The sequence below is a fragment of the Sciurus carolinensis genome, chromosome 4 (assembly GCF_902686445.1).
Source record: "Sciurus carolinensis chromosome 4, mSciCar1.2, whole genome shotgun sequence".
Classification (NCBI taxonomy): Eukaryota; Metazoa; Chordata; class Mammalia; order Rodentia; family Sciuridae; genus Sciurus; species Sciurus carolinensis.
The window spans coordinates 93322734-93344448 of record NC_062216.1 but is presented as its reverse complement, the minus strand read 5'-3'; the positions used below and the strand labels follow the sequence as shown (position 1 = coordinate 93344448).

Sequence of the window (21715 nt, the reverse complement as noted above, 5' to 3'; positions counted from 1 at the left end):
TATATTATCATCCCCGCTTTATAAATGAGGAAATGGAGGCACAGAGTGTTTAAGTAACAAACCCAAGGCTACGTAGCAGTGTCTGAGTCACAGCTTGGACCCAGATGGTATTCTAACAACTTCACCCTTAACCACTATTCTAAACTTTGATGACTCTTTCAAACCACTGAGTTGCCAGAAAGAATTCACTTATTTTACATGATGGCTTCTTTTCTCAAAAGAAATAATGAAGAGCAAATTTTATGATGCATTGATGTCTTAGACATTGTCATCTGACTGTACTTACGTTCCTGCAGGTCATAGTGTGATTCTCTCTCACGGGCTCTGTTGGACTTGAATCATCAAGGGACGAGGACTGTAACCTTTAGAAAGTGACACATGAAACATTTCCTCTATTTACATATTTTTAGGAGAGATTTACATATTTTTGTTCTATTTACATATATTTGTCTCCGAATACATAGAATACAGCAAGGAACTTGAGACTGAATATTGTAATCAGTCTAACTTGTTAGGTGCCGCACTTACTTTTGACCTGGAGTGCTGAAAGTAAACAGTGAGTTAAAGCTGTAGGACAAAGGCCCTTGAATAAACCTGACACCTAATAGTACTGCAGAGTAACAAAAGGAGAGCAGTGTAAACCAGCCACTTGGATCAAAAATCAGTCCTTGCCAAGACTTCAAAGGGAAACTGAGTCAAAGACTGACTAACATTCTATAACCATTTTCAAGTGAGAAATATCATTTTTACCCCTCAAAATCCCCAGGTACAGAATCAAACACATGCAGAGAGAAGAGACTGGCATAACTTTACATCTTTTTGTATTCTCAAGAAAGTTGGTAAGAAGTTACAGAGAAGAAACTAAAAAAAAACATGAGAAGGAAGGCTTGGGGGTACAGCTAGAGTATTTTCCACAGGACAGCCCATGTAAATAGCTCAGCCACCTTTTCATTTTGTGGTTCATGCCCCGCTCCACCTCCCAGTTTTGTTAAAGTATAACTGACAAATTGTATACATTTATGATGTACAAAATGTTTGATGTAGGTACACATGGGAAGATGACTAACTGTAACATATTCGCTTCATACCTCTTTTGTGGTAAGAACACTTAATATCCACTCACTTAGCAAATACATACAGTACATATTTACATACATATGTATGTATGTTTTCATACATATTTTCAAATACAGTACATTATTATTAACCATACTCACCATTTTTTACAACAGATCTCCAGAACTTATTCACCTTCTTATTGAAACTTTGTACCTGTTGACCAATATTTCCCTAACCCCCATTCCTCATAACCACCAATCTACTTCTATGATATTTTCTTTTTAAAGATCCCTCATATAAGATCATGCCACACAGTCTGGTCTTTCTGTGCCTGAGTATTTCACTTAGAATAACATCTGTCCTCAAGGTTCATCCGTGTTGTTGCAACCAACAGGGTTCCATTCCTTTTTATAACCGAATAGTGTTCCACAGTTCCTTTCATTCACTGAAGGACACTTAGGTTGATTCAGATTATTGTGAATAATCCAGAAAATGTGGGGGTGCAGAAACTGCTTTCATTTCCTTTGGATGTGGGATTGCTGGATCATATGGAAGTTCTGTTTTTAATTGTGTGAGGAGCCTCCATACTATTTTCAATAACGGCTGCACTTAGATTCCACCAACAGTGTGCAAGGGCTCCCCTTTCTCCACATCCTCAGCAATATTTTCTGTCTTTCACCATTTTTATAATGGACACTGTAACTGGAGTGAGGTGATAGGTCACTGTGGTTTTGTTTTATATGTCCCTGATGATGGTGAGATTGAATTTTTTTTTTCATATTTTGGTCATCGGTATGTCTTTTGAGCATTGTCTATATAACTTGCTCATTTTTTGAATTTTCTTACTGAAGAGAGGTTTGAGCTCCTTGTATGTTTAACTCCCTTGTTAGGTACTGGATTTTAAAATATTTTCTCCCACTCTTCACCCTGTGGTTTCTTTTGCTCACAGAAGCTTCAGTTTAATAAAACCCTGTGAGTCTATTTTTGCTTTCTGTTGCTTGTGCAGTAGGAATCCTACCCAAAAATCACTGCCCAGACCACTGTCACGAGTTCCTCTTCTCTTTACTCTGAGGAGTTTTATAGTTTCATGTGTTTAATCTATTTTGATTTGATTTTTGTATATGGTATGAGATGAGGGAGTCTGATCTCATTTTTCTGCATGTGGGTATCAGTTTTTCAACATTGTTCATTGAAGATACTGTCCTTTATTGAGTGTTGGCAACTTGGTCAAAAAACAATTGATCATAAATGTGTGGATTTACTTCTGGGTTCCCTGTTCTGATCCATTGTTTGGTGCCCGTTTTCATGCTAGTAATGTGCTGTTTTGATTACTCAAGCTTTATAGTTGATTTTTAAATCAAGTATTATGATGTATACCATTCTGTTCTTTTTGCTCAAGATTGCTTTGGTGGTTCTGTATGAATTTTAGATTTTTTTCTACTTCCGTGAAAAATGTCATTGGAATTTTGAGAGGGATCACACTGAATCTATATATTTCTTTGGGAAATATGAACATTTTAATAATTCTTTCAAGTCATGAACATCCACTCATCTAGCTTTCTATTTATTTGTATCAATTTCTTTCAACATTTCAGTTTTCTGTGTGCACATCTACCATGTCCTTGGTTAAATTGTTCCGAAGTTTTATTATTTTGGTAGATATTGTGAATAGGATTGTTTTAATGATTTCTTTTTGGATAGCTTATTGTGAATATGTAGAAACACTGTTGATTTTGTATCCTGAAACTGAATTTGTTTATTCTAAAAAAATTTTGGTGGAGTCTTCAGGGTTCTCTCCATATAATATCTTGTAACTTGCAAAAAAAAAAAAAGTTTTACTTCTTCCTTTCCAACTTGGATGCCTTTCATGTCTTTTTTTGCCTAACTGCTTTGGATTAGACTTCAGCACTATATGGATTAAAGTTATAAGGATGGTAGTCATTTCTATTTCGTTCCCAATCTTAGAGGAAAATTTTCAGATATTAACCACTCATGATGCTGGCTGTGGGCTTCTCACGTATGGCCTCTAATATGTTTAGCTGCATTCCTTCTATAGTTTGAGCGTTTTTATCATAAGATGTGGAATTTTATCCAATGCCTTTCCTGCATCTATTGAGATATGATTTTTATCCTTTATTGTTAATGTGGTATATCACATTTATTGACTTTGCGTGTATCCTTGCTTCTCAGATATCAATCCCATTCAGTCATGGGGTATGGTTCATTTAATAGGCTGATGAATTCAGTATGCTAATATTTTTTGAGGATTTTTACATCTGTGTTCATGAGAAATACTGGCCTATAATTTTTTCTCTTTCCATGTGCAGTGCTAGGGTTTTGTACATATGATGCAAGTGCTCTACCACTAAGTTATACTCTGGAACCAATTTTCTTTTCCTGTGGTGACCTTATCTTGTTTTTGATACCAAAGCAATGCTAATCTCATTTTGGAAGTGTTTCCTCCTCTTAAATTTTTTGGAAGATTTTCAGAAGAATTGATATTAATATTCTTTATTTGTCAGGTAGAATTCAGTAGTGAATCCAAATAGGTCCTGAGTTTGCATTAATAATTTAGTCTCCTTATCTTTATTGGTCAATTCAGATTTTCTATTTCTTCATAATTCAGTCTCGGTAGATAGTATATTTCTAGGAACTTAATCAATTTCTTCTAGGTTATCCAATTTGTTGGTATAGAATTTTTCAAAGTAGTATCTTATTTTCCTTTGCATTTTTTGGTATCAGTGTTGATATCATTTATAATTTTTAGCTTATTTTTTACTGTATATATTTGAAGTGTACTGTTTTTGATATATACAGTGAAAGGATTACTGCAGTCAAATTTACATATTTATCATGTTCCAGTTGTGCATGTGTTCAGCACCAAAAATCTAAGCAAATTTTTAGTATACAATATTAACTTGTGTTCTCCTGTTGCACAATAGCTCTCTAGACTTACCTACAGAAATGCAAATCTACATTTGACTGACTTTGCCCCATTTTCTTCCTTTTCTTGCCTCTTTACTGGGTGTTTCTTTTTATTACACTTTTTTTTATTCTGCATATAAGCATATACATTATATTTCTCATTCTGTGTATGGATTATTTCACTTGGCATAATGCCCTCCAGGTTCATCCATGTTGTCATCATTCGTAATTTTGAGTTGTTTTGTTCTTACTCTAAAGATACACCAATTTTATCTTTTCAAAACACCAATTTTTAGTTTCCCTGAATTTCTATTTTTCTAGTGTCCACTTATTTTTGCTCTGATAATTTCCTTCTGCTGAGTTTAGGTTTAGTTTGCTCTCCTTTTTTCTAGTTCCTGGAAGTGTAAAGCTAGGTTTTTTTGAGATCTTTATTCCCCACCCCCTTAATATGTTTTCCACTAAAAATTTCCCCCAAGAATTGCTTTTACTGCATCCCATAAATTTTGGTATGCTATGATTAAACTTTGTTTTGAGAATTTTTATTTATTTTTCTTTGACTTATTGGTTGTTTAGTAATACACTGACTGATTTCCACATTTGTTAATATTTAAATTTTCCCGATTTCAAGTTTCATATGATTGTGGTCAGAAAATGCATTTGATATATGATGTCAGTCTTCTTAAAATTTCTAAGACTTGCTTTGTGGTCTAACACATGACTCGTCCTGCTCCAAGTGCTGTTGAAAAGAATGTATTCTGCGGCAGTTGGACGGGATGTTCTCTATATGTGTTTGGTTGATTTGGTGTATGGTATTGTTCATGTGCACTGTGTCTTCACTATTTTTGTCTGGATGCCTTTATCCATTGCTGAAACTATGGTACCTACTATTAATGCTATCTGTCTTTTCAACTTCATCAATATGTTCCATATTTACATATGTAAATATTTAGGTGCTCTTTACATATTTAGGTGCTCTGATGGTAAGTACATATATATTCATAGTTGTTATATCTTCTTGATCAAGTAACCTCTTTGTATAATGACTTTCTTTGTCTCTTGTCAGTGTTAGAATTAAGGTCTATCTTGTCTGATTTGACTACAGCCATCCCTGCTCTCTTGGTTACCATTTACATAAAAAATCTTTGTTCATCCCTTCATGGTCAGCCTCTGTCCTTAGAGCTAAAATGAATCTTTTGTAGGTAGCATATAGTTGGATCTTGTTTTTTTTTTTTTTAACCCATTCAGTCACTGTATATCACTGAAGAGTTAATCCATTTACATGTAATTATTGATAGTTGACTTACTCTGCCATTTTGATTTCTGATTGTGTTGTAGCTTCTATGTTTCATTGTTTATGATCTGATTTTTTTGGTAGTGGCATGTTTTGATTTATTTTATCTTTTGTGTATCTACTACAGGTTTTTGTGTTTACCATGGAACTTACAAAAACTACCTTTTAACAGGTAATTTTAAGATGGCAATTTCAACTACATACCAAACCTCTATACCATTTCCCCCATTTTGTCACTGATATCATAATTCTTTTGTCTATCATACCTGTTAGAAATAACTACAGTTATAATAATTTGCTAATACTTTTGTCTTTTAAATTTTATGCTAGAGTTAAGTGATTTATTCACCATATTACAGTATTAAAATATTCTGAATTTGACTATATTTGACTACATTCTTTACAGGGAGTTCTATACTTTCATGTTTTTATGTTAAGGACCTTTCATTTCAACTCAAAGAACTCCAGTTAGCATTCTTGTAAGGAAGGTCTTGTGATAACTCCCACAGCTTCTGTCTGGAAAAATCCTTCTCTCTCCCTCATTTCTGAAGAACAGACTTCCTATAATAGTATTTTTCACCTTTCAACACTTTGATTATATCACCCCAGTGGCTCTGGGACTACAATGTTTCTGTAGAGAATTCTGTCTCAGTCTTAAGGAGGTCCCCACGTTTATGACAAATTTTTTTTCTTTTAAAAACTCCTTGTCTTTGATTTTTGAGAATTTGGTTTTAATGTGTCTCAGTGAACACCTCTTTATATTTAATCTATTTGATCTTCATGGATCTGGATATTCATTTTTCTCTCCAAATTTGGGTATTTTCTGCCATTTCTTTAAGTAAGATTGCTTTCCCAAGGTTGGGGTTGTAGCTCAGTGGAAGAGAGCTTGCCTAGCATATGTGAGGCACTGGTTCAATCCTCAATATCACACAAAAATAAATACAATAAAGGTATTATGTCCATCTATATCTAAACTACATATATATGTGTGTGTGTGTATATATATTTTTATACATTAATATATATTTGTTTTTATATATATACACACACACACACATATATACACATATGTATATATGTATATGTGTGTATATACATATGGCTTTCTCAGTCCCTTTTGATACTCCCATAATTAGTAAATTCATTCTTTTGTTTCTCTGAGCAGTTTCAAATGACCTATCTTCAAATTCACTTATTCTTGTATTTCATAGTCTGCTGTTAAAGTTCTCTATGGAAGCTTTTGATTCTGCTTTATAGTCTTTGGTTCTAAGATTTGTTTGGCTCATTAATGGATCATTTTGTTTGTCTGTTGTTTTCGTGATTTTACATAGTTGTCTGTTCTCTTACAGCTCACGCTGAGATCTCTCTCTTTAGGGTTTTTGGCAGTGTTCTATTTCTCTGACTTTTTTTCAAGATCCTTATGGGACTTGTGTTGGTGCCTTCACATTTGAAGAAGTAGACCCCTATTCCAAAGTGTTTATAGACTGGCTTTGGCAGAGAAAGATCCTTGCCAGTTAGCCTGTGTGGAGATTCTGGGGAATGGGGGATAATATCTAGCAGAGTCCATAGACAAGTTTGCCACTAGGGTCCTTAAGCTTGCCTCTAGGGTCCTTAAGCAGACTGATTGGGTGCACGGATCAGCAGATGGATAGGTCTGGTATCTAGACCCAAAGAGATCAACCCGGTCCATGAGGTGGGGCCAGGATCCTGGTTCAGGATCAATGTGGTTAGCTGTACTGGTATAGTCCTGGGTCCACGGGGATGAGTTCAGAGCCTGAGTACGCAGGGGTCATCTGAGCACTGGAGTAGTTCTAGTCTGGGTCCAGACTGGCAGTTGTAGAGCCTTGCCCCATGGATGCTGGCCCAGTGCCAGGGTTTACTGACAAAGACCTGATCTTATCTCTGGGCATACTAGGGCCTGAGGCATTGGGGACAGGCCTGGCTTCAGATTTCATAGAGCTAGGCCTATACTGGTGTCCACAGTAAAGTTGATTGCCCACTTTACTCTCATTCCTTCACTGGAATTTTTTAGCTCTTGGGAAGATATTTTCATGAGAATAAAGTTGCTTGTGTTTATTTCTGAAAGGAAAAAATCATTTGAAGTCCTATTCTGTCATCTTGCTGACATCACTATTTTAAAATCACTACATGCTTACTTAGTCTTGAATTAATGAAGAAAAATATCCCTTCCCTCATGTTTTTCACTTCCAGATTAATGTTCTGAATTATGGTTTTCTTCATATTAGTCCCCTGGGAAAAAACCTATTTAAGTCCCTTCTCTACTTCACTTTAGTGAGAACTCCCCATTGCTCACCAAACCAGCTCCTTTCTCATTTGAATGTGCATGTTCTTTGAAACCAACATGTTCTTCCTTCTTACTGGTATACATTAGCTGAGGTACCACCATATGAAAATGCCCTCCCTACTGTATTATGAACATTCTGATGGAACCCAACTGTCAACATAAGGCTCGCTGCACTCATGATGTCCCTGAAACATGGTCAAACAATTTTCAAAAGAAGAGTGCCAAGAACATTGAATGGGGGAAAAGGGTAGTCTTTTCAACAAATGCTGTCGAAAAACTGGGTATTCACATGCAAAAGAATGAAGTTGGACTCTTACCTTACACAGTAGAAAAAAAGACTAAACTTAAGATCTCAAACTACAAAACTCATAAAGGAAAATAATGGAAACCTCCCTGACATTGAATTTGGCACATTTTTTTAATATGACGCCCAAAACAAAAGAAAGTAGATAAATTTGAACATCAGAAACAAAAACCTTCGTGCAAAAAAACAGCAAAAAGGCAAACCATGGATTGAGAAGGAATACTTGCAAATCTACCTGTACAAACTCAACATCAAAACAACCCTATTATGAAATGGGCAAAGGACCTGAATAGACAATTTTCCAAAGAAGGGACAATGAACACATGAAAAAAAAATACTCAATATCAGTAAGCACTAGGCAAATGCAAAGCAAAAGCAAAAGCAGATACTACTTCATATCCATTAAGATGGTTATTATCCAAAACAAAGTAACGAGCATTGGTGGGAATGTGGAGAAATTCTAACTGTGCACTGCTGGTGAGAATGTAAAATGGCATAGGTACTATGGAAATAGTATAGTGGCTCCTCCTCAAAAAAAAAAAAAAAAAAAAAAAAAGAAAAAGAAAAAAGAAATACCAGATAATCCAACAATTCTACTTCTGGGTGTATACACAAAGGAATTGAAAGCAAGGACTCAAACAGATATTTGTCCATCCCATGTTCATAGCAGCATTATCCATAATAGCCAAAAGGTGGAAGCAACCTAAGTGTCCAACAGTGGATGAATAAATAAAGTGTGGTATATACATACAATGGAATATTACTTAGCTTTAAAAGGTAATTCTTACATGGATAAACCTTGAAAGCATTGTGTCACAAAGGAACAGGTACTGCATAATTCCACCCACAGGGTACTTAGAATAATAAAATTCATAGATGTAGGGTAGGGTAGGGGCTGTAGCTCAGTGGCAGAGCACTTGCCTAGCATGTGTGAGGCACTGGGTTTGATTCTAGCACCACATAAAAATAAATGCATTCTGTCGATCTACAACTACAAAAAATTTTTTTAAAATTCATAAAGTAGAATGGTGGTTGCCAGAGACTAGCAGAAGTGGGTATGGGAGTTTTTGTTTAAAGAGTACACAGCTTTACTTTCCCAAAAAGAGTAAGTTCTGGCAATAGTGGTGATAGCTGAACTAAATGTGCTTGTATTTAATGCTACTAAACTGTACATGGTAAAGTTTGTTATGTACATTTTATCATGATTAAAAAATAAAAAGCACATCCAGATCCACTAATGGTTTTTCCTCTGCTTAGGTCACTGAGTTGTTAAAATGGGAAGGAAACTTGGATCCTGTAATGAAAGTCAGTCTAGGATTAGATGCCAAAAACACAAACCACACATTTGAGCAACTAATCATGTACCATTGTGGTAGGATCAGTTTTACACTGTGTTTTGTGAAGAGATTTATGATCAAAGCACATGAAATGTGTTTCACAACTGAAGTATTAAAGTACACAACACATGGTTTAAGTATTCAATAAATATTTGTTCATTAGATAGGCAATTTAAAGGCAAATGGCAAACTTGTCAGTGATTTTTTTCAATTTAAAATTCTTAAAAATTTAAATGCTAAAAATAAATTATACAGTCAAATTAAGATCAAAAATATCACTTTTCTACATCTCCTATCATCTAATACCCAATCCCAAATATGAAAGGTAACCAGTCTGAAAAAAGTTTTCATATTGTCATATATTATATTGTAGACTTATAGGTCCCTTCTCTGTAACTGCAAAATCCCAAACACCTTGAAAACAGGAAGATTTTCCATAATCATTTAGTAGCAAAATCTGACCTCGGTAAAATCTGACTTTGACTGATATTTTTTTTTAATTCCATTTTAGGTTATTTAATATAAGTATTTATATACTTTACTCCAAAAATGTATTTTTAGCTTCTATTATGGAAAATTTTCAACAGATATAAAAGGAGATGGTATAATGAAATCTCATGCACCCACTGAACAGCTTCAATACTTATTAACTCTCAGTCTTATTGAACGTATATAACCACAAACTCTTCCCTTCTGCCCTTAGGCTTAATTTGAAGCATATTCCACTTTTCCATTTAATCCATAGCTATCTCTAATGACAGAAATACTGATGCAAATGACTATGCAGTATTGCCCATGATGCAACTGTTCTCTGGAGGTGTTACACATACCCCTTAAAAAGGGAATTCCCAAACACAATTTTTCTAAAATCCAAAGAAACAGTTCAAATATATACAGTCCCAAGGGTTTTAGATGAGTAATTATGGTCCTGTATACACACATATCCACATACACAAATTTTTTTTTTACCTCATACACGTTTGTTATTATACATGCTATTTTTTCTATTCCTGTGCCTTTTGCTATTTACCATATATTTTAATCTTTCTATATTTAGCATAATAGAGTACCCATTTTAAGGCAGTTTCAGAGTATTCCACTGTATGAATATACCAAAAATTATGAATTATGGTTAGATAAATATTTAAATAGTAAAGCAAAAAACAGTCTTGATCATAGACTTTTATATACATATTTAAGAACATTTGCTCCTGGGGTAGAATCGGTGAGTCTAAGGTTACATATACATTTACATTTTTGATAAGTATTGTCTAATTGCCCTCCAAAGTCACTGTATTCCTATATACTCACACACTTTATGATGTCTGTTTTCTTACTCCCTCACCAATATTGAGTATCAAATGTTCAAATCTTTGACAATCTTCTAAATGCAAAGTACCCACCTCATTTAATTTTGTGTGTGTATATTTAACTGAGTGGAGATGAGCAATTTTTAAAGTTTCCCAGCCATTTGAGTTTTTTTAAATTCTCTTCATGTCTACTAATGTTTTTGAAAATTGAATTTTATTAAAAACTTTTATACTATGAAGTTTAATATACAGTTGTATAAAGTGTAATATATACATATTTATAAACGTTCATATAACCAAGTTAAAGATAAACTGGAAAATGTTCATCTCATGATACTTTGACTATCTTAATATATGAAGAGATTTGTGGCATAAAGAAAAAAGTTACGAAGTTTTAATATATAAATTTTTATAAAGCTTATACCTATGTATTAAATTTGATGCATAGTATAGCTCATTTCCACTTATTGTATGGCAAAAGTGCCTTTTTAAAGCAGTAACTTTCCATATGCAGTTGAGTCTATTCCTGCAAACTAATCTTTTACATTAATATATTAGTGGATAATACCAAAATATAATGACTACAGCTTTAAAACATTTTTAAATATCTGATAGAATTAGTCTCATTTTATTTTTTAAGTTTTCTGGACATTTTAATACAATTAGTGTCATTTGTCAAATTCCAAAAACAAATGCATGATAGTATTTTGGCTGGATTCAGGTCAGTCTAAGGGTACTGAATTTTATAATACCAAATTTTCACACTGAAAAACAGCTATGTCAGGAAAGTTATTTGAGTTACCTTTTCTGTATCTTTATAAATCTTTTAGTTGATTTTTAGAAAATATTTTTATTAGTTGTTGATGAACCTTTATTTATTTGTATATGGTGCTATGAATCGAACCCAGTGCCTCACACATGCTAAGCAAGCACTCTACCACTGAGCCACAATCCTAGCCCCTTATTAGTTTATTTTAAAATGTTGTTTTATGTAGGTCTTGGTACTTCAGTTTTCTTTTTTGGATGGTGCTGGGGACCAAAACCAGGACTTTATACATGCCAGGTAAGTAGTCTACCTCAGCCTCAGCCCTGGACACTTCTTATAACTTAAAATATTTTATTTTTTGTTACTATTGGTATAGTGATAATCTCTTCCATTATGTTATTAAACTAGTTGTTTGCTAATAGGAAAATAAATTTTTATATATTGGTTTTGTAAATGATAATTTTCTTGCGAAAATATATACAGCAATAAAGCATTTACCTTTGTAAATTCAGAACTTCGTTTGCAATGTCTGTTCCGATACTGCCAGCACCAAGTACAGTTCCAGTAGACATTCCAGGCACACGTATGCAAGACTGTTTAGAGGATTCTAAGCAACAGCAAAAGAAAAAAGTTCAATTGGAGACTTTGAAAAAGTATGTAATTTTGGTTAATATATTTCTTTCAATTCAAATAATTTTCTAGTTCTCTTAAAAGAAACAGACCAGCTGCATCCTAAATGTTAGAAAACACTTATTTTTGCATTATACACATAAGTCATGATGTTCTGAGATACTGAAGAGCTATGGTCTGAATCAAATTGCAGAAATCACTGAGGGGCACTATTTTGACTTGTGACCCTTAGCGCAGTCTCCTCCTACTTTCACTCCACAGTAAAGCCAGAGAAATCTACTTTATTTCTCATATTTCCTAATATTTTTATTACACAAATACATTAGTACAACCCTGAGGTTTAAAACTACCATATTTCACTGCATAATCTTTACAGATTTTATGCCAGTTTTTTTGCACAATGGTGGTGTGCCACCATTATGTAAATTTAAAAAAAAATAGATATTGTGCCAATATTAAAAAAATCATTCATTTCTAAACTGTCTTTGGTGCAACATTAGGATGCATGGAATACTCCTGAATATATGTTAATGAGGTGGTGACAATTATGTGGCAAAATACAGTAACATAGATAAGCAAAAGTCACCCCTTAACATTTTTAATTTGTGCAACAGATAGTTAACAAGCACCACAACAGACAAGGGACAACGCTGGCTGCCAGGGAAGGCCAACTGCTAAAACACCATTCCTGCTCCTGAGGCCTGGGGGAGCCCATCAAGTGCACAACTAATTGCAACACAATGAGGGTTGTAACAGAAGTGTGAACTAGGTGCTGTGGGCATTCTAAAGGGGACATGGCGGTACTCCTGGGAGTTTCCAATGGGGTTTCTATTTCCCTGTGAACTTAGTTCCAAATCTGGGAGTCCCATAAGCCAACCCATAGAAGTCTTCTAATCTTACCTTGAAATTTTCCCCTCTCCAAGACAAAACCAAAACAAAATAGTAACTGTATAATACTATTAAGGAGTAGTCTTAATGGTCTTAGTAATAAGTCTTCCAACAACTAAAACGTAAGCTTACCTTCTGAAGATTGAGAGCTGCAGTGAAATGATGTTCCTCTGGTCTCACTATGCCCCCTAGAATTTAGAAATAACAGGTGATTTTTTTTTCCCCTAAGATAAATAAAATTGTTAAAACAACTACATTACGCTCTGTGCATTTAATTGGTCGATTCTTGGCCCACTTAATGTTTTATATACACATATTATTAATATCACCACCAGAAATCAAGGCATTGATGTGCTAAGTATTGGGGTCCTTGCCAAATGCCCTATAAAGTATATGGTCTCATAGTAACAAACTCTCAGTTCCTGTCCTAGCAATAAGAAGGCAAAGATTGCTGGAATGGGTGACAGAGAATGCTTGAGATAAATTTTTGGGGTCTTTTTATACCAAATATTGCAGATAAGAAAATGAATAGCAGGGCACAGTGGTGCATGCCTGTGATCCCAGCAGTTCTGGAGGCTGAGGTAGGAGGATCGCAAGTTCAAAGTTAGCCTCAGCAACTTAGCAAGACCCTGTCTCAAAATAAAAAATAAAAAGGGTCAGGGATGTGGCTTAGGGGTTAAGCCCCACCCTCCCCAGGTTCAACCCCTAGTACCCAAAAAATAAATATGTTTAATAAAAACCTTATAGGAATATCAAAGGGAAACTTGTAAAAAACAATAAAACTTAGAACAGGGTCATGTTAACATACTGTTGCCAGTCAGGAAAAGCGGCCTCTTCCTTCAGAATAGTGGGGCCTTGGCGATGAGTAACCCACGTGCACCACTGGGCTGCCCGTGGCTTCTCTAGCCAGGACTAGAGCTGCAAACCAGAACAGTTACACATGCCCCCCAACCCCCGACAACCCCAGGGGCACCCTTACTACTCACCAGAAATGTGGCCACTAACCAGGCCCAGTCTCCATATTACTGGTTAAGAAATATTTTCCCAATTTACATTTTTGTTTGCACAAATTTACCAACACATCCATGCCCTATTTCACTTAAACTTTATTTTCTGTTCTGAAGTCTTAAAAAAAAAATCCAGCTATAGATGGGGCTTGCCTAGCAACACCTGAGTTGGATTTCTACTCACTCTTTGGCACACACTACACAGTCACATGGGGCACCCAGGCTTAGAAGATATACATGCAAAATGATATGTGGTTTAAGGACAAGACAAGGCCATGAAGAGTAGGAAGGAAAGGCTTGAATAAATGCCTTTACCGTCGTGTATCATACCAAGCTAAAAGTATATCATAAAAGAGCAAACTTTTAGCTTAACTGGGAGAACTAATGCCAATGAACTACTCAGAATACAATTGGCCCTTTGCATCCTCAAGTTCTGCATCTGTGGAGTCAACCAATTGCAGACTTAAAATATTTAGGGGGAAAAAACTGCATCCATTTGAAATTAATATGAAGGTCTTAACAACAAAGTACTTACAAAACTAGTGTGTTGACAGACACAATATATTCTAGTTCTCTGGTCCAAGGATTAGTGAAACTAAACCACTGACTTTTTAAAGTTACAAAGGAGCCATCTTTCACTCTGAATTTGTATGAGTCCGTAAATATTTTCTCCTTACTCTGTAGAACTTAAGAAAAAACAATCTATTAATAACAATTATTAAATAATAATAAAATTAAATTTAAAGTGTAATAAAATTAGATATTAAAAACTAAATGGTAATCAAATATTAATAAAAATAATTTCAAGTATAAGTCATCATAAAAATCAATACCTTATGATTCACATGTCTGATTTCATAGGAAGAGAAATTTAACAGGTGAAGCTATAACCAAAAATTACCCAAAAAAGGGCTAGGAATGTAGCTCAGTTGGTAGAGTGCTTGTCTGGCAAGCACAAGGCCCTGGGTTCAATCCCCAGCACTGCAAAAAAAAAAAAAAAAATTACCCAAAAAGTATTCTCAATGATAGCTTACCTGCTTTGTGCTTGTCCGTCAAATTACTATGGTCATCTTGATGAAAATATTCATAACAAGACGTTCCCAAAAGTTCCTGAGGCAGATATCCTAAAATTGCTGTTGCCCTGGTTTTAAAATTGAAAACAAACTTCAGAATTGCTGAGTGTACTCCCTCCCAGAATACTGCAGGGCCACCTGTGGTCAGAACAGTGGGCTGGTGGCCTTGGTGATGAGCAACCACTGGAGCAACTCACCACTGGGCTGCCCGTGGCTGCTCTAGCCAGGACTAGAGCTGCAAACCAGAACAGTTACACATGGCCGCCACCCCCGCGACCCCCCCCCCCCCCCCCCGCCGACAACCCCAGGGGCGCCCTTACTACTCACCAGCAAAACTGTGGCCACTAACCAGGCCCAGTCTCCATATTACTGGTTAAGAAATATTTTCCCAATTTACATTTTTGTTTGCACAAATTTACCAACACATCCATGCCCTATTGCACTTAAACTTTATTTTCTGTTTTTCTGTTGTGAAGTCTTAAAAAAAAAAAAAAAATCCAGCAGTACTACTAAACTACAGCTTTCATAACCTCAGATAACCCGTTGAATTCTAATCATTATGTCATGTAAATGTTTACCTTTGATCTACATAGACAAATTTTCCATTCATTGCAAACCGTGTTATGAATTCAGTTGGTTTCACTTTAATTTCTCCACTGTTCTGTGGGACAATATATGGATGCAATCTTCCAATAGCAACAAGGCAGGTAAAATGACTGTTGTCTTTCTTGTTGTCCCTTTCTTCTTCCATTCCAATAATATTTGGAGGCCAGCTTCTCAAGTAACCAGTGCAGTGGATGGTACAGAATTTTTTATGATCTAATTAAACATTTTTAGAAAAGGACATTTGGATCATTATAAATTCTAAAATTTCTTACATTGACATTTACAATAATTATAATGGCTGTGAAACGTTCTTTAAATATGCTACAATGAAAGGGGAAGGGAAGTGCATCAAAAAGAAACCATTAAGGGCAACCCTTTTGAGGCTCCCCTCTTGCCCCTGGCAAGAGTTCTGTTACTATTTTACATACCTAAATAAATCCTACTCCTTTCACTCTTAAAAAATTTCTGATCTTGTTATTAAATTACTGTACTGATAGGACATTTTTTTTTTCCTAGGAACTAAATGATGCACACTACATCAGAAAGGCAACTGATTGCTTTCATTTAGGACCAAGTAGGTCTATACTTTATATATTTCCAAGTCAGTTTTGTTTTTTTGATATGGGGGTATCTAACCCAGAGCTTCAGATGTGCCTAGGCCAAGGCTCTATCACTAAGCTACATGCCTAAACCTTTTCATTTTATTTTGGGATGAAGTCTTGCTAAGTTGTTCAGGTTGACCTCAAATTTGAGTTCTCCCTACCTCAGCCTTCCAGTAGTTAGGACTGCTCCCAGCCTCCAAGTGATTTTTTTTTTTTTTTTTTGGTACCGGGGATTGAACCCAGGGGTACTCAACCACTGAGCCACATCCCCAGCCCTTTTTTATATTTTATTTAGAGATATGATCTTGCTGAGTTGCTTAGGTCCTCACTAAATTGCTGAGGCTGGCTTTGAACTCATGATCCTCCTGCCTCAGCCTCCTGAGTTGCTGGGATTACAGGCGTGTACCCTGGTGACCAGTCCAGCGTTTTTAATTATAATAATTATATCTGTTAGAAGAAGTTAAACTTAATGTCCTTTGTCATTCAACTTATTAATTTTGGGGGTATATTATCGTTTATATTCATAAGCTTAAAAGTGACATTTAAATCATTATGCATACATTCTTAAATTTCTTAAGTTAACACTTACAATAATACATTGGTATATTATAGAAATATTTTAGGGGACATTTGGAGAAATGTAATAAAAATGTATTAGAAGGTATAAAAATAAAACCTGACTAAAAAAAAATCACTTTTCAGAAAAATCCCAAGCCATGAACTTGTAGGAAATAGCCTGTCAAACAGGTCCACTAGAATACAAAACTGGAAATAATCCATATGCTCAAATATCAGGAAATACTTAAGAAAACAATAAAATACAACACGGGCCTAGAAGATGGGTGGTATAGTTTATAGCACTCTTCAAAAAAAGGAATTTAAGAGTTAAAAAGTAGAGGGGGGCGTCTTTTAAACCAGTTGTTTGATTAGATTTAGAAAAGCCCAGAGAATAAGCTGTTTTAAATTGGCCATATTGTGGGCTGGGGCTGGGGCTCAGTGGCAGAGCACTTGCCTGGCACATGTAAGGCACTGGGTTCGATCCTTAGCACCACATAAAAATAAATAAATAAAGGTACTGTGTCCAGGTGTCGTGTCTACAACTAAATAAATAAATAAACTGGCATTATCTGAAAAGATTGTTACCACAAGAAATCTTTTTTAAAAATTTCTTTTTTTAATGGAAGACTGTATGGGTTATCTTAAAGAGCAGGTCAGGGGCTGGGGTTGTAGCTCAGTGACAGAGCGCTTGCCTAGCACATGTGAGGCACTGGATTCCATCCTTAGCACCATATAAAAATAAATAAAATAAAGGCATTGTGTCTATATACAACTACAAAAATTTTTTTTTAAAGAGCAGGTGATAACAGCAAACATCTACAGAAGACATGTGCCATACTGTGTTAAGTGCTTCTAAAATTCATACGAAAGCACAAAAGCCCTAGACTAGCCAAAGCAAACTTGAGCGAAAGCAGCAAAGTGGGAGGCATCACAATTCCTGATTTCAAGCTATACTACAGGGCCACAGACCAACAGAACATCATAGGGAATTCAGAGATAAACTCACAAATCTACAGCCAACTAAATCTTGACAAAGATATCAAAAATATACTTGGGAGAAAGGACAGCTCCCAAATGATGCTAGGAAAACTGGATATTTAAATGCAGAAAATTGAACCTGACCTCCATCTCTTACCCTGTTCAAAAATCAACTAAAAATGGGTCAAAGACCTTACTGTAAGATGCATAATATATGGGAAACACCTCACAATGTTGGCATAGGAAATGGTTTTCTGGATAGGACCCCAGATGTACAGGAAAAAGCAAAAATTAACAAAAATGGAATTATGCAAAACTAAAAACTTCTGTATAGCACAGGAAACAGTGAAAAGATAATCTACAGAGTGAGAGAAAACATCTATCAGCTATTCATCTGTCAGAGGGCTAATATGAAGAACATATGAAGAACTCAACAAAAAACAAGTCCAATTAAAAATGTAAATATGATCAGAATAGACATTCTCAAAAGATGAAATACAAATGGTCACTAGATATACAAAACAATCTCAGTATCATTAGCTATTACAGAAATGCAAATCAAAACTACAATGAGAAACTATCTCATCCCAGGGCTGCTCACCAGAACAACAAAAAATAACATGCTGATGGGAATGTGGGAGAAGAAAGAACTCTTGTACACTCTTGGTGGGAAGGTAAATTAGTATAGCCAGCATAGGAAACAGGATGGAGGTTCCTTAAAACACTAAAAATAGAACACCATATGATCTAGCTATCTCACTCCCAGGTACAGATTTAAAGTAAATGAAGTCAGCATACAAAAGAGATACCTGCATGTCCGTAATACCCAAGATATGGCGTCAGCCTAAGTGTCCAACAGATAAATGAATAAAGAAAATGTGGTATAGGGCTGGGGAGATAGCTCAGTTGGTAAAGTGCTTGCCTTGCAAGCACAGGGCCCCAGGTTCGATTCCCAGCACCGCAAAAAAAAAAAAAAAAAAAAAAAAAAAAAAGTGGTATATATGCAAATGGAGTACTATTGAGCCATAAAGAAAAATGAAATTGTTATTTGCAGCAAAATGAACTGGAAGATACCATTTTAAAGACACAATAAGTACCACATGTCCTCTGTCTCTCCCCCCTCCTTCCCACTTATATATATGGAAACTTAAAAAAAAAAAAGGTGAACTTGAAAGTAAAACAGTGATTACTTGGAACTGGAAAGATTGAAAAAAGGTAACTGGATATGATAAATGAACACCGTATGCATTTATGGAAATAGCACACTGAATCCCATTAACCTGTACAATTAATATGTTAATTTAAAAATCTCATAAAACTCTTATTCCAAGAATTATTTAAATCTTTATTGAATATTGGTGTCACAGGTCACAATCCTTGCCATCTATTTACATCAGCTCCACAAGCTGGATTCATGAAAAATCTGGTATTTTTAAAGGGGGAGAACTCTTTCTTCTAACACTGCCTTAATCTACAGGGCATCCATTCAAATACCTTTCTGAAATTTTTCCTCAATAAGTTGCAGGTTGGATCTCTCAATTTGGTATTTTGCTGTCTGAGGTTGAAATCTTACAGAAGCAAATCCAAGATAGGATTCAAATAAGTTTATTGGTCCCAGAGAACACTGGCAGGGATGAGGTAGAGTGGGGTAGGGAAGAGAAGGAAGCACCTGTGACCCACCCGTTCCTAGCTTAGGCAGGCTGGCTCCAAAGACCACAGAAAGAGGTCAAGCAGAGCCACAGGTGTTGGACATTGGAAGTCAAATGGCATAGCCACCCTGAATGCAGTGGTAGGTCCCCAGGACACATTATGGGCACTGACAAATGGCATCTGCTACATGTGCAGAGGAAACAAAAGGATTCCGGGTGCCTGACTGTATTACTTACTACTAGTGTACAATTATCATGCTAGGATAAATTTAAGAAAAACACAGGACATTTGGTAGCATTTCCTGGTCCTTCAGTCTTTGATTTCATTAATTGGGATATTTAAGTGATTTTATTCCTGCCTGAGCCTTTCCAAAGTTTAAAACCTTGACATTAATGTTTGATTAAAGACAGAAATGAGTTTTAAATCTGAAGGTTGCTTACTAAAAAAAAAAAAAAAAAAAAAAAAAAAACTTTTATTATGGGAAATCGCAAACATACATAAAATGAGAAAAAAACAAAGTATAATGAAGTCATACATTATCATCTTGAGAAATTTTGAAATATGACCTTTCCATAAATCTTGAATTTAGTTCCCAATTAGCATTAAAAGGGCTGCTTTCTAGTCTCCCTTTAAATTTAAATGTAACTAACATGTCATGGTTAAATGGAAGAAAACCTTTGAGCCAGGCTTTCATGATTAACAGGGAGTGGTCTGAATCTATTCTGTTGAGTAGTAGTGATTTCCACTGGCTAATAATAAGAATAGTTTAGTAGAAACTGTATGCAAAATAGCATCATTTCACTTGACAAGTTCTGAGGATAAAGTAGAATACAAAATGATCTCACTAGGGAAGCCATCCATGTGGCCAATCGGTACACTCCACAGTTACCCTCTTCTGGCCCAGTCAATTACATGCAGTTCTCAGACCCTGCAAGAAAAGGCCACACTGACTGTCAGCCCACACCTTTTCCACTTCTGAGGACAAACTGGCTGGTACCTTTGGTACAGAGCTCTGATATGGTTGGTTCAAATTTTGAGCAAATGAAACAATATTTGACTCTGACCGCAGGCATCTCTGTGGCCAGCTTGACATGGGAGTGAGCATCCTCACGTGGGCAGGAACACAGTCCTACAACCAAAACCAGAAGCCAGTTCCCCTGCTACATGCCCAATGTTAAGGAGTCTCTCATTGACAACCCTGGGCATAAGGAAGCTGCTCAAGTAGGTGGTGTGGTATAATAGAAAGAACACAGATTTTAAAGCCAAGTTCCTGATTCTGCCACTTTACTATAAGACTTTAGAAAAACTAAAGACCTTCTTTCAGCTTTAGCATTCTCATGTGGAAGACAGGGATGTCTGGAGCCACACTGGAGGAGGGGAGGTTAATTTAGATGATCATGCCAAGTGTTTAGCATGTAGTAGATTCTTAATTGTTCATCCTCTCCTTGTTTTCTTTCATTTTTCATTCTCTTCCTTCTGAGCCACAAATACTAGCTATTGTCCCAGAGCTCATGGGGAGCCAAGCACTAATGAGCTGCATGAAAGTGTAATCACATTCCTAGTCTTCGTCAGCTCAGGTTGCCGTAACTAAACACCATACATGAGGCTTAAACAATCAAAATTTTCTTACAATTCTGGGGGTGAGACATCCAAGATCAAGCAACTGGCAGGCTTGGTTTCTCCTGAGGCCTCTCTCGTGGCTTATGGATGGTCTTTCTCCGCACACAGGAACACCCCTAGTGTCTCCTCATCTTCCTCTAAGGACACCAGGCCTATTGGGCAAGGGCTCCACCATTATGCCCTTTTTTAGCCCTGATCACCTCTTTAAAGGCTCTTACTACAAATACAGCCACATGGAGGTTAGAACTTCAATATATGAATTTGGGGGAAACATAATTCAGTCCATCACATTCACTTTCTGTAAAGTAAGAGGAACTTGCCTAAGGTTCCACAGTTCTAACGTGGCAGACCTGACACTAAAACCCTAGCTGAAAACCCATGTGCTTTCAACTCTGCCCTAAAGTCTTCACCAGCATGTCTGTGGTGAGGCAGAACCCAGAATGAGAACCTAGAGCATCTTTGATTCTACAGTAGAGGTAAGAATAGCACTTTCATGGAGCTGCGGTAGAGCTCAGTGGCAGAGCACTTATCTAGCATAATTGAGGTCCTGGGTTCTATCTCCAGCACCAAACAACAACAACAACAACAACAATGGGTCTTCATGAGGTTGAATTCACTTAGCACAGTATCTGGCACAGGGTAAATGCCTATTGAGGGGATATGAGTGATTATCATTTTAGAAAGCTGTCAAAAACAATTCAGACCAAAATTTGTAAGTTGAATCTTGTAGCTCCATATAAATATCCTTTTAAAGGATAACAAATCTCAAGTTGAAATTTGCATTAAAAATCCCATATAGCTTAGTA

The 21715-nt window shown here is 35.9% G+C and overlaps 1 protein-coding gene across 1 annotated transcript in view; it reads right to left on the bottom strand.

The window, feature by feature from the left end:
• The window catches only part of Bmal2 (basic helix-loop-helix ARNT like 2), a 76558-nt gene that overhangs the window by 5475 nt on the left and 49368 nt on the right, over positions 1–21715 (bottom strand). Inside the window, exons 10-15 of the mRNA XM_047550499.1 lie at positions 15474–15714; positions 14857–14963; positions 14358–14508; positions 12948–13003; positions 11796–11904; positions 287–362 (exon numbers count right to left, since the gene is read on the bottom strand). Of these exons, the coding sequence (XP_047406455.1) occupies positions 287–362; positions 11796–11904; positions 12948–13003; positions 14358–14508; positions 14857–14963; positions 15474–15714 (740 nt within the window). The remainder of the gene's footprint in view (positions 1–286; positions 363–11795; positions 11905–12947; positions 13004–14357; positions 14509–14856; positions 14964–15473; positions 15715–21715) is intronic.